This window comes from Esox lucius, chromosome 12 (genome assembly GCF_011004845.1).
Source record: "Esox lucius isolate fEsoLuc1 chromosome 12, fEsoLuc1.pri, whole genome shotgun sequence".
Lineage (NCBI taxonomy): Eukaryota > Metazoa > Chordata > Actinopteri > Esociformes > Esocidae > Esox > Esox lucius.
The window spans coordinates 37075104-37089070 of NC_047580.1; the positions used below are offsets into that span (position 1 = coordinate 37075104).

A 13967-nucleotide genomic window follows, 5' to 3' on the forward strand; every position below is an offset into this window, starting at 1 on the left:
CTCAATTTGAGTAAATAAAAGAGCGGTCTGACCAGCCATTGTTACGTTACTTGTACCTGGGCGTTCTAATGGTGCGTTCTAAACAACACGTTCTAATCACACCGGTGTGATCGTATGCTTCAAAGCGTTAAGCATCGATAGTCAGTACAGGTGCTTTCATTGAGTCATATAAATATTATTAAAGTTGCATAGTTGCTTACAGTGATATATTGGGGGGGACAAATCATAGGTTACCCCTGGATGGGGGGGTAGTGTCCCGTCTGTCCCCCCCGGGATTTCCGCCTATGGCGATAGGTAAAAGACTTGCGGTCTGCTAGGCCAGAGGTGACACTGGGCAACAGGTAAAAGACTTGTGGTCTGCTAGGCCAGAGGTGATGCTGGGCAACAGGTAAAGACTTGTGGTCTGCTAGGCCAGAGGTGATGATGGGCGACAGGTAAAAGACTTGTGGTCTGCTAGGCCAGAGGTGATGATGGGCGACAGGTCAAATACTTTTGCGGTCTGCTAGGCCAGAGGGGATGCTGGGCAACAGGTAAAAGACTTGAAATCTGCAAGGCCAGAGGTGACACTGGGCAACAGGTAAAAGACTTGCGGTCTGCTAGGCCAGATGTGACACTGGGCGACAGGTAAAGACTTGTGGTCTGCTAGGCCAGATGTGACACTGGGCGACAGGTAAAGACTTGTGGTCTGCTAGGCCAGATGTGACACTGGGCGACAGGTAAAGACTTGCGGTCTGCTAGGCCAGATGTGACACTGGGCGACAGGTAAAGACTTGTGGTCTGCTAGGCCAGAGGTGATGCTGGGTGACAGGTAAAAGACTTGTGGTCTGCTAGGCCAGAGGGGATGATGGGCGACAGGTAAAATACTTTTGCGGTCTGCTAGGCCAGAGGGGATGCTGGGCTACAGATTTAGATGCCGACTCTGTCCCAGTGATGGTGAGTTTGAATTCATGGAGAAAAGAAAATACTCCTGTAAGGGCCAACATTTAATTCGTTTTTGTTCCAGGGCTTATGTGTTCTGTGTGCAATAACCTGGGGGACAGGGGTAAAGTTACCTTAATCATTAGGAATGAATAGCTAACATATTAGCAACCAATCTTAAATGTTTGCAAATTCGTAACATATCCTACATTTTGGAAAATCCGTAACACACATTTAGCTAATTCTAATGTAATCAGTGCTTGACTTGGGCTGGAATGGTCCGGAACCATGTTCCAGTACTTCTAATTTTAGGCAAACAGCATTCTGGTTCCTTTTTTAGGCAAAAGAGCAAGCCTTATTGGAACAAGCCTTATTAACACATACATTTTGATGAAAATAGTCTAATGTATAATTTGGAAGTTCCTGCACATTTTTTATCTCAAGTCAAACGCTAAATGTAATGTCAACTATTATAGCCAAACGCTAAATGTAATGTCAACTATTATAGCCAAACGCAATAAATGGAGTGTCCTAAATTTATGTATACTATGTTATGTCAACCCCTGAGATCGAGTTGCTGCACAGTTACGGGTGTTAGACGAACATAAAATGTACTTCTGGGTTAAGACACTGATCGGATTGGTCAAAGGGTTGCCACTTCATTGTTGTGGGAATTGTTTCAATGGGATGTGAGCTAACAGTAGACTGTTGCACTAACTTGTTTTATTATTATTTAACACTGATTTAACCAGGTGAGCCGACTGAGAACCAATTCTCATTACAAAGACGACCTGGACAAAGGCATAACTGCAAGTCAACGTTTAATTTCACACGAATACAATACAATATGTATTTTCAGCATCGTGTAAATGCCTTACACTATTTCTCAAATCCGCAATTAGTTATTAATACTAAAGACGTAATTGTATGTGATATTCGAGCTTCCATCTGCATTTCCGAGTCATTCTCGTTGAGTATATTCCGGACAAATAGTGCAGTGTAGCCTACAATATCCGCATGCGTTAAAACAAAGACTCCGAACTCAACACCCATTCAGCTCAATTAGCTGCCGCTTAAAACCAACAGTCTATAAACCAAGTTCAGATTGCAAGCATCTGTCAATCCATTGATACTGGCTACCAAAAATGGTGATCAGCTGCGATTTTCTTGAATCAATGACACTGTACTCTTCATTCCATACCAACACCAACCTACTAAACTAGGAGCCCGCTATCTGTCCCCACAGTAAAGCGCAATCAGCTTATCAATCATTGATTGTACCCTCTTTTACTACTGAACAGCCAATGTCCACAGCACAGATGCTGTGTCCGTCTGCGGTATCAGCGTGAAGTAGCCCGTTAGTAGCAGAAACGTAGCCGCCGCCCCCCCCTTCCAACCCGGCTCGAGATATCTATCCATTACCTTGATAAAAAGTGCATTGTCCTCCCACGTAAATGTGTCGCGCGCTGCGCGGGTAGCTGCAGCATTTTCCTGTTAAGCACGCGCCCACTCATTCTGCTGAAGTGGCCGTATCCTTTCAGGCACCTTTGTTATCGGACTGCATAGTAGAGTTGAGCACGTTAACGATACGAAAATAATCCACCAAGTTCTCTCTGTCTATTTGTCCGCCCTCTTCTCGGCTGATCAGGGAAACCGCTGGTCTCAGCGATACGGAGTGACTGAAGACTACAGACCGCAATCCTCCCATCTCCGGCCCAGTCACACGTGGGGAGGGGGGGGTGGAAGGACTCATACAGGCTACACCCCTTTACTACATTCTACAATCACACCCTCTGCCCTCTCCCCGGTCTGTTATTATAACCAGTCGAGACAAGGTCTTACAAGAGCACCACCTAATAATAACCTATAACCAGAGGCATTCTCTATGACAGAGGTTTTCAAACTAGGGGTTGCGACCCCATGTAGGGTCACCTGCTATGAAAATGGGGTCGGGGGAGAATGTTTTACAATCGACTCTCAAAGAAGCAAAATAAAAAAAATAACGATTATATCATTTTTCATGGTTGGGGTTGCAATAATTTTTCAATATCGAAATGGGGTCGTCGGCCAAAGAAGTTTGGGAACCCCTGCTCTATCACATGCTAAGATGTCTTCACATTCTCTATCACATGCTAAGATGTCTTCACATTCTCTATCACATGCTAAGATGTCTTCACATGCTCTATCACATGCTAAGATGTCTTCACATTCTCTATCACATGCTAAGATGTCTTCACATTCTCTATCACATGCTAAGATGTCTTCACACTATTCTACAAGTTAAAGAATGAGAACCGCCCCGACTCACACACATACTCACACACCCTCCTTGATTCCACCAATCAGAATCTCATTTCTATATATTTAGAATTGTGACAACTGGTCTGGCTGTATGTTGCAGTACTGTTGCTATTACGATACCATACATTCTGCAATAGAAAGAAAAAACAACAACTGTTTTCCATTCTACATATTGGAAAAATAAAAAAATAGCCTTTGGAATCTGTTTCAAGCAAACAGATAGAGCTCAGTCCCTGACAAAAAATCCAGCTCAATCTTTTTTTATCCACGACTAGGGTTGGTCTGTGTCTGTGAAACATGCCCTTATTGTTCACATTAACACCATACATATTACTGAATAAGCCTTTATGCCTTCTGTTTTATTGAATGAACGAGTGAAACAATTTATAGAGAGGGAGGGAGGGAGAGAGGGATGGGACAGAGGAATGGAGGGGTGAGAGAGGGATGGGACAGAGGAATGGAGGGGTGAGAGAGGGATGGGACAGAGGAATGGAGGGGGAGAGAGATGGGATAAAGTAATGGAGGGGGAGAGAGGGATGGAGGGGGAGAGAGAGATGGAGGGGGAGAGAGACGGGACAGAGTAATGGAGGGGGAGAGAGACGGGACAGAGTAATGGAGGGGGAGAGAGACGGGACAGAGTAATGGAGGGGGAGAGAGAGACGGGACAGAGTAATGGAGGGGGAGAGTGACGGGACAGAGTAATGGAGGGGGAGAGAGAGACGGGACAGAGTAATGGAGGGGGAGAGTGACGGGACAGAGTAATGGAGGGGGAGAGAGAGACGGGACAGAGTAATGGAGGGGGAGAGAGAGACGGGACAGAGTAATGGAGGGGTAGAGAGAGACGGGACAGAGTAATGGAGGGAGAGAGAGAGACGGGACAGAGTAATGGAGGGGGAGAGAGAGACGGGACAGAATAATGGAGGGGGAGAGAGACGGGACAGAGTAATGGAGGGGGAGAGAGACGGGACAGAGTAATGGAGGGGGAGAGAGACGGGACAGAGTAATGGAGGGGGAGAGAGAGACGGGACAGAGTAATGGAGGGGGAGAGAGACGGGACAGAGTAATGGAGGGGGAGAGAGGGATGGAGGGGGAGAGAGAGACGGGACAGAATAATGGAGGGGGAGAGAGACGGGACAGAGTAATGGAGGGGGAGAGAGACGGGACAGAGTAATGGAGGGGGAGAGAGACGGGACAGAGTAATGGAGGGGGAGAGAGAGACGGGACAGAGTAATGGAGGGGGAGAGAGACGGGACAGAGTAATGGAGGGGGAGAGAGGGATGGAGGGGGAGAGAGAGACGGGACAGAGTAATGGAGGGGGAGAGAGACGGGACAGAGTAATGGAGGGGGAGAGAGAGACGGGACAGAGTAATGGAGGGGGAGAGAGAGACGGGACAGAGTAATGGAGGGGGAGAGAGACGGGACAGAGTAATGGAGGGAGAGAGACAGGACAGAGTAATGGAGGGGGAGTGAGACGGGACAGAGTAATGGAGGGGGAGAGAGGGATGGAGGGGGAGAGAGAGACGGGACAGAGTAATGGAGGGGGAGAGAGACGGGACAGAGTAATGGAGGGGGAGAGAGAGACGGGACAGAGTAATGGAGGGGGAGAGAGAGACGGGACAGAGTAATGGAGGGGGAGAGAGAGACGGGACAGAGTAATGGAGGGGGAGAGAGACGGGACAGAGTAATGGAGGGAGAGAGACAGGACAGAGTAATGGAGGGGGAGAGAGAAGGGACAGAGTAATGGAGGGGGAGAGAGAGACGGGACAGAGTAATGGAGGGGGAGAGAGAGACGGGACAGAGTAATGGAGGGGGAGAGAGACGGGACAGAGTAATGGAGGGGGCGAGAGGGATGGAGGGGGAGAGAGAGACGGGACAGAGTAATGGAGGGGGAGAGAGACGGGACAGAGTAATGGAGGGGGAGAGAGAGACGGGACAGAGTAATGGAGGGGGAGAGTGACGGGACAGAGTAATGGAGGGGGAGAGAGAGACGGGACAGAGTAATGGAGGGGGAGAGTGACGGGACAGAGTAATGGAGGGGGAGAGAGAGACGGGACAGAGTAATGGAGGGGGAGAGAGAGACGGGACAGAGTAATGGAGGGGTAGAGAGAGACGGGACAGAGTAATGGAGGGAGAGAGAGAGACGGGACAGAGTAATGGAGGGGGAGAGAGAGACGGGACAGAATAATGGAGGGGGAGAGAGACGGGACAGAGTAATGGAGGGGGAGAGAGACGGGACAGAGTAATGGAGGGGGAGAGAGACGGGACAGAGTAATGGAGGGGGAGAGAGAGACGGGACAGAGTAATGGAGGGGGAGAGAGACGGGACAGAGTAATGGAGGGGGAGAGAGGGATGGAGGGGGAGAGAGAGACGGGACAGAATAATGGAGGGGGAGAGAGACGGGACAGAGTAATGGAGGGGGAGAGAGACGGGACAGAGTAATGGAGGGGGAGAGAGACGGGACAGAGTAATGGAGGGGGAGAGAGAGACGGGACAGAGTAATGGAGGGGGAGAGAGACGGGACAGAGTAATGGAGGGGGAGAGAGGGATGGAGGGGGAGAGAGAGACGGGACAGAGTAATGGAGGGGGAGAGAGACGGGACAGAGTAATGGAGGGGGAGAGAGAGACGGGACAGAGTAATGGAGGGGGAGAGAGAGACGGGACAGAGTAATGGAGGGGGAGAGAGACGGGACAGAGTAATGGAGGGAGAGAGACAGGACAGAGTAATGGAGGGGGAGAGAGACGGGACAGAGTAATGGAGGGGGAGAGAGGGATGGAGGGGGAGAGAGAGACGGGACAGAGTAATGGAGGGGGAGAGAGACGGGACAGAGTAATGGAGGGGGAGAGAGAGACGGGACAGAGTAATGGAGGGGGAGAGAGAGACGGGACAGAGTAATGGAGGGGGAGAGAGAGACGGGACAGAGTAATGGAGGGGGAGAGAGACGGGACAGAGTAATGGAGGGAGAGAGACAGGACAGAGTAATGGAGGGGGAGAGAGAAGGGACAGAGTAATGGAGGGGGAGAGAGAGACGGGACAGAGTAATGGAGGGGGAGAGAGAGACGGGACAGAGTAATGGAGGGGGAGAGAGACGGGACAGAGTAATGGAGGGGGCGAGAGGGATGGAGGGGGAGAGAGAGACGGGACAGAGTAATGGAGGGGGAGAGAGACGGGACAGAGTAATGGAGGGGGAGAGAGGGATGGAGGGGGAGAGTGAGACTGGACAGAGTAATGGAGGGGGACAGAGGGATGGAGGGGGAGAGTGAGACGGGACAGAGTAATGGAGGGGGAGAGAGAGACGGGACAGAGTAATGGAGGGGGAGAGAGAGACGGGACAGAGTAATGGAGGGGGAGAGAGAGATGGGACAGAGTAATGGAGGGGGAGAGTGGAATGTTTCAAAGGGAGGATTCTTCAGAGCCCTGCTGAATAGTACCATGCAGGGGAAAGTGTGTGTTTTGGCATCTGTGTGTGTATGTTTTGGCATCTGTGTGTGTGTGTGTGTCTGTGAGTGTGTGTTTTGGCATCTGTGTGTGTGTGTGTGTGCACATGTGTCTATGTGTCTGTGTGCGTGTGTGTGTCTGTGTCTGTGTCTGTGTGTGTGTGTGTGTCTATGTGTGTGCGTCTGTGTGTGTGTCTGTGTGTGCGCGTGTGTCAATGTGTCTGTGTGCGTGTGTGTGTCTATGTGGGCATGTCTGTGTGTGCGTGTCTGTCTATGTGTGTGTCTGTGTGTGTCTATGGGTGTGTGTGTATGTAAATAGGGTGCAGGTGTGTGGGGTCTTTGCCACCAGTGTTGCCTAGCAGCACCAAACAACTCATTACAGCAGTAGTAGTAGTTGTTTGGAAGTCTCTCTTTCCCTGCATCTTTCTCTCTTTTTCCCTGTAGATATCTCTCTCCTTCCCTGCATCTCTCTCTCTCTCCTTCCCTGTAGATATCTCTCTCCTTCCCTGTAGACATCTCTCTCTTTCCCTGCATCTTTCTCTCTTTTTCCCTGGCTATATATCTATTTTCCTGTATGCATCTCTCTCTCTCTTTCCCTGGCTATATATCACTCTCTTTCCCTGCATCTCTCTCTCTTTTTCCCTGGCTATATATCTCTCTCTTTCCCTGCATCTTTCTCTCTTTTTCCCTGGCTATATATCTCTTTCTTTTCCGTATGCATCTCTCTCTTTCTCTCTTTCCCTGGCTATATATCTCTCTCCTTCCCTGTAGATATCTCTCTCCTTCCCTGTAGATATTTCTCTCTTTCCCTGGCTATATATCTCTCTCTTTTCCTATATGCATCTCTCTCTTTTCAAGTAAATCGCTCTCTTTTCCTGTATATATATCTCACATCCGGTATCAATTCAATTCAATAGGTGCTTTATTGGCATGAATGGATGGTGGCCACTGTTGCCAAAGCAAACATGATTTGGTAGCAATAGTGATAATGTACATAAATGAATACAATGAATCAATAAAAGCATAATCAAGATTAATGAATACAGTATACCAAATAATATTGACAGTTTTACAGAGAATAAACATAAATAAATAACAATAATCAAACATACAGTAAATAACAATATGAGCACAACATACAGTTGTGCTCATAAGTTTGCATACCATGGCAGAAATTGTAAAATTGTGGAATTGTTTTTGAAAACTTTCTTTTAAGGATAGTGATCATATGAAGCCATTTATTATCACATAGTTGTTTGGCTCCTTTTTAATTCATAATGATGCTCCTGATCAAAAGTTTTACATACCCTTGAATGTTTGGCCTTGTTACAGACACACAAGGTGACACACACAGGTGAAAATGGCAATTAAAGGTGAATTTCCCACACCTGTGGCTTTTTAAATTGCAATTTGTGTCTATGTGTAAATAGTCAATGAGTTTGTTAGCTCTCACGTGGATGCACTGAGCAGGCTAGATACTGAGCCATGGGGAGTAGAAAAGAACTGTCAAAAGACCTGCTTAACAAGGTATTGGAATTTTATAAAGATGGAAAAGGATATAAAAAGATATCCAAAGCCTTGCAAATGCCAGTCAGTACTGTTCAATCACTTATTAAGAAATGGAAAATTCAGGGAATTCTTGATACCAAGCCAAGGTCAGGTAGACCAAGAAAGATTTCAGCCAAAACTGCCAGAAGAATTGCCCAGGATTCAAAGAAAAACACACAGGTAACCTCAGGAGAAATCCAGGCTGCCCTGGAAAAGATTGTGTGGTTGTTTCAAGGAGCACAATATGACGATACTTGAATGAAAATGAACTGCATGGTCAAATTGCCAGAAAGGAACCGTTAATGCGCCAATCCCACCAAAAAACCTGGTTATAATATGCCCAACAACACCTTGACACGCCTCACAGCTTCTGGAACACTTTGGAGTAACGAGACCAAAATAGAGCTTCATGGTCACAACCATATGCGTTGTGTTTGGAGAGGGGTCAACAAGGCCTATAGTGAACAGAATACCATCCACACTGTGAAGCATGGTGGTGGCTCACTGATGTTTTTCCTAGCCGCTGTGATTCAACACTTGTTGCTTGCTTTTTGGGGTTTCAGGCTGGGTGTTTTGTTAAAGCACTTTGGCCAACTGCTGATGTAAAAAGGGCTTTATAAATACATTTGATTTGATTTTGATTTGATCTGAAAACACATCACACATTTACAAATCAGCTAATAGTGAAGATGGGCATTGGTTAACTAAGAAAGTCAATAACCTTAAGGATTAGGGTTAGTGGCACACTACCAAGGTTGGTTTTAAGGCATGAGAACACCGCCTCTTTGCTACCTTTTCTGTCGAGAATTTCAGGCAAGATCGGGGAACGTCAGGAAATGTCAGGGAGTGTTGTGATGGAAGACGAGGACTCATCAGAAAGTAAGGCAAGGGAGGTGCTGTCATGGAAGGTGTGTATGTTCATGTGTGGGGGTGGTGGGGGATCCTGTCACAGAAAGGACAGGAAGTGGAAATCACACCGGAGGAGGGGGTGGGGGTTGAATGTCAGGAAACCTAAACAGGGCTGAATTCACTAAAACATCACACAAGTCTGTCAATGTGTGTGTGTGTCTATTTTTTGGGTCTGCCTATGCCTGTGTTTCAGTGCCACTAAGCGTGTTTTGAGTAAGACAGAGAAAAGGATTCAAACCAACCCCAAACCAACAGAGGTTGACTGTGCTGGTTAGACTCTGACCTACACTCAGTGGCCAGTTAATTTGGTATTGGGTCAGACCCCTTGTCCTCCAGAACAGCCTGAATTCCCTGGGTCATTGAATCACAAGATGTTGGAAATGTTCCACAGGAATAGTGTTCAGTCATTTACTGAAGATTGGACGGCAGCACATTCATGATTTGAGCAGCCTGTTCCTTCTCAGTCAGTTACACTGTATGACACACTATGGGACAGCCATGCTGTATAACACACAATGGGACAGCCATGCTGTATAACACACAATGGGACAGCCATGCTGTATGACACACAATGGGACAGCCATGCTGTATGACACACCATGGGACAGCCATGCTGTATGACTCACCATGGGACAGCCATGCTGTATGACACACTATGGGACAGCCATGCTGTATGACACACTATGGGACAGCCATGCTGTATAACACACAATGGGACAGCCATGCTGTATGACACACTATAGGACAGCCATGCTGTATGACACACTATGGGACAGCCATGCTGTATGACACACTATGGGACAGCCATGCTGTATGACACACAATGGGACAGCCATGCTGTATGACACACTATGGGACAGCCATGCTGTATGACACACAATGGGACAGCCATGCTGTATGACACACTATGGGACAGTCACGATATATGACACACCATGGGACAGTCACGCTTTATGACACACTATGGGACAGCGACGCTGTATGACACACTATGGGACAGTCACGCTGTATGACACACTATGGGACAGTCACACTGTATGACAAACTATGGGACAGCCATGCTGTATTACAAACTATGGGACAGCCATGCTGTATTACAAACTATGGGACAGCCATGCTGTATGACAAACTATGGAATAGTGGGACCTTGTTGCACTACTACCTTGGAGCCTCATTGCTGCTATCCCTGTATTTCAGGTGGAAATGCGAAGTTACACCTCCAACTTCCTCGAATGCACAGTCAGATTTGCCATTTGTACTTACATTTGCCTCATCGCACGGCTATTAATTCTCACTTGTACTTACATATACTTAATACTTGTACTTTTCCTGCACTCTTCTATTTGCACTTCTGGTTAGATGCTAATTGCATTTTGTCGTACTGTACTCATACTGTTCAATGGGTGCATGTGTCCATACCTCTTGTAGTGTCTATACCTGAATACACACTACAGTTTCACCTTTCATGGCCTTTCACCAGGCCTGGAGGCAATAAAAAGCCCTGCCTAAGTGATACAATCATGACTCTGTCCTCATTTTCATCTGGTTAATTGCTTCGGAAACAACAGAATGTCTCACACATTTCTAGCAAACATGTAGAAGTTATAATGAGCTTTATCTCTATCTAAATATCAGGAAGTATAATTACTCTGTCCAGTACGGTTGAAGTTATGGTAACGTTTCTTATCAAACATTGCTGGTGCTTCTGTTTAACCGGTGGTTCTTTTGTTTAACTGCTGGTTCTTTTTTTAGCTGCTTGTACTTTTGTTTAGCTGCTCATTATTTTGTTCAGCTGCTGATTATTTTCTTTAACTGCTTGTGCTTTTGTTTACCTGCTGTTTCTCTTGTTTAGCTGCTGTTTCTTTTTTTAGGTGCTGGTGTGTACCTTTTTTAAATTGTTTAAGCAAATATAATGTATATCAACTGGCAGTTATAAGAATGGTGAGTGTGATACTGTGTTATCATGTGCAAACATGGAAAAAAACATGACAGGCTGTAGCCTATAGCTGAGCCCGATGAATCCCACTTTGTTGTACCCTGGGCCGTGTTGATCTGACCTGGCTGTACCCCGGGCCGTGTTGATCTGACCTGGCTGTACCCCGGGCCGTGTTGATCTGACCTGGCTGTACCCCGGGCCGTGTTGATCTGACCTGGCTGTACCCCGGGCCGTGTTGATCTGACCTGGCTGTACCCCGGGCCGTGTTGATCTGACCTGGCTGTACCCCGGGCCGTGTTGATCTGACCTGGCTGTACCCCGGGCCGTGTTGATCTGACCTGGCTGTCCCCGGGCCGTGTTGATCTGACCTGGCTGTACCCCGGGCCGTGTTGATCTGACCTGGCTGTACCCCGGGCCGCATTGATCAGTTAATTATTCCACTCACCCATTGACCGGATCATCTTCAGTGCTGTTTCCTCCCAGGTCGGTGTTGCTAAGGTAACCACTCTTTAGGTGGGAGGGATCAGCATCATCCAATTCCTCAAGGAGTTGGATGCCGTGGAAATGGCCTAGATGGGTGTGGTCATGTGATTGTGTGTGGACTGTGGAGGGAGCATCGCCTGCCTGTAAACGGGGGCTGGCTTGGCCCTGTCGCCAGGACAATGGAGAGAAGTGATCTGACTGGCTGGAGACAGAGTAGGTGGTGACATCGTCACTGTCGTAGGACACGCCCCCATTAAGGCATCTACACCGAGAGAGGAGACACCCTTTAGAACAGGTTATTTAATTTAAAATGTTTGGTCCCATGACCACATTCTGATATTTAACTATTCATTGGGATAAAGCCTTGAAAATAAATTGTGATAACTGACAGTTTGTTTTAGGAAGTTGAGAAAATATAGTTTAGAAAAAGAATGATTTACTGCCAAAACAACTGTTTATTATAAACAGCTGTTTATTACAATGGAAAATCTAACGTGACCATGTTTCTACCAACATATGAATGTAACTTTGTTAAAATAAAATATTGAGTATTTCCACTTTCTCTTTAGACCCAATTACGAAAGCAGATGACCCCACATAAAGTGGTGACTGTGGGCCAGTACTACCATGTGTATGCTGGAGGGACAGTATTGAGGAGATTGTTGGAAAATATATACACGGTAGCATTGGTAGTGAAGAATGTTATTTTTCATTGAGCTAGTACTTCTGTACATGGATGGAAAAGTGAAATGTTGCAACACCTTTTTTCTTTTAATCGTTAATGGTAGACCAGTTTCATTCTTGTCTGGCAATTTCAACAAATAAAAAGTAGAGAGCCAGATTTACAGAACAATCAGATCCGGAAGTTAAATATTGTCACTACAGTCAAATAGCACAAAAAGCAAAGGAAGTGATAGAGCCTTTGTTGAAGTTACACTCAAACCTATGCTATACCCCTCTAGTGGATAATATAAAAACACAAATCTCTGCCCCAGAGTGCATAGCATATCAATATATGCATGTTGACTAGGGAGAGCCCATTAGAGTGAAGAGTCCAGCGCTACCTGTGTCTTAGTGTGTCCCCCCTCAGGCAGCTCATTGTATCCTCCAGGTTTTGCCTGAGATCCAAAACATTCTGAACAGTCCTCTTCCGCTGGGTCTCTGGGTCTACACAACAAAAGAAACATCACACATTTACAAATCAGCTAATAGTGGAGATGGATATTTTCAAGCTTGGAGGTGTTCATAGCCATTGGTTACGTAAAAAAGTCAATAACCTTAAGCGTTGGGGTTAGGGGCACACTACTGCGGTTGGTGCTTGTCTTACATAAGTTTCATAACTCATCTGCTGCTGTGTTTTGATGACTACCCACCGGGTAGCGTCTAGCAGTTAGCATTTCATCTTGTTGAACCACTAGTCACAAGACTCCAACTCTGAGCCAATCAGAAAACAATAGAAGAATTTTCAAGCAAGAGTCATTTAGAGCCAGTATTTATTTAGCGCACGCAAAACTAACAGTCTACACATTGATCCCTGCTGTGAAGTAGTGACATGACAATTGCTAATCTATACAAGGTGCTAACTGTTTTACGTGTAACCCTTTATGCCTCATTTCATTTGTGTGTCCTCTGTCTTTCAATATTTTGATGGATGACTGAAAAAGTTAAACCCTCACAATTAAACCCCAGTGAAATATGAAGTCTGCAGTTTGGTTTCTGTTCTGGTTTTGATTATGGCACTGCAGCCCTAGTAGTTTCTCTATGTAGTTTAGAGGTGTTAATGTAGTCTAATGTTGTCTCTATGTAGTTTAGTGGTGATTCTCAATGTAGTTTAGTGGTGATTCTCAATGTAGTTTAGTCGTGTCTCTATGTAGTTTAGTCGTGTCTCTATGTAGTTTAGTCGTGTCTCTATGTAGTTTAGTCGTGTTTCTCTATGTATTTTAATCGTGTCTCTATGTAGTTTAATCGTGTCTCTAAGTAATTTAGTCATGTCTCTATGTAGTTTAGTAATGTCTCTATGTAGTTTAGTAGTGTTTCTCTATGTAGTATAAAGGTGTCTATATGGAGTTTAGTGGTGTTTCTCTATGTAGTTTAGTGGTGTTTCTCTATGTAGTTTAGTGGTGTTTCTCTATGTAGTTTAGTGGTGTTTCTCTATGTAGTATAAAGGTGTCTATATGTAGTTTAGCAGTGTTTCTCTATGTAGTTTAGTGGTGCTTCTCTATGTAGTTTAGTGGTGCTTCTCTATGTAGTTTAGTGGTGTTTCTCTATGTAGTTTAGCAGTATTTATGTAGTTTAGTCATGTCCCTATGTAGTTTTGCAGTGTCTCTATGTAGTTTAGTTGTGGCTCTATGAAGTTTAGTTGTGTCTCTATGAAGTTTAGTCGTGTCTCTATGAAGTTTAGTCGTGTTAATGTAGTCTAGTGTTGTCTCTATGTAGT

At 46.0% G+C, this 13967-nt stretch overlaps 1 protein-coding gene across 8 annotated transcripts in view; it reads right to left on the minus strand.

Annotated features, from left to right (window-relative positions):
* The window catches only part of nav1a (neuron navigator 1a), an 88366-nt gene that overhangs the window by 57689 nt on the left and 16710 nt on the right, over nt 1–13967 (minus strand). For 7 of the 8 annotated variants that reach the window (XM_020044996.3, XM_020044995.3, XM_020044998.3 and 4 more), the window contains exons 3-4: nt 12595–12697; nt 11493–11792 (exon numbers count right to left, since the gene is read on the minus strand). In XM_020044996.3, the coding sequence (XP_019900555.2) occupies nt 11493–11792; nt 12595–12697 (403 nt within the window). Of the gene's footprint in view, nt 1–2340; nt 2635–11492; nt 11793–12594; nt 12698–13967 lie in introns of those variants that run through there. The other variant, XM_020044997.3, reaches the window with a different exon arrangement.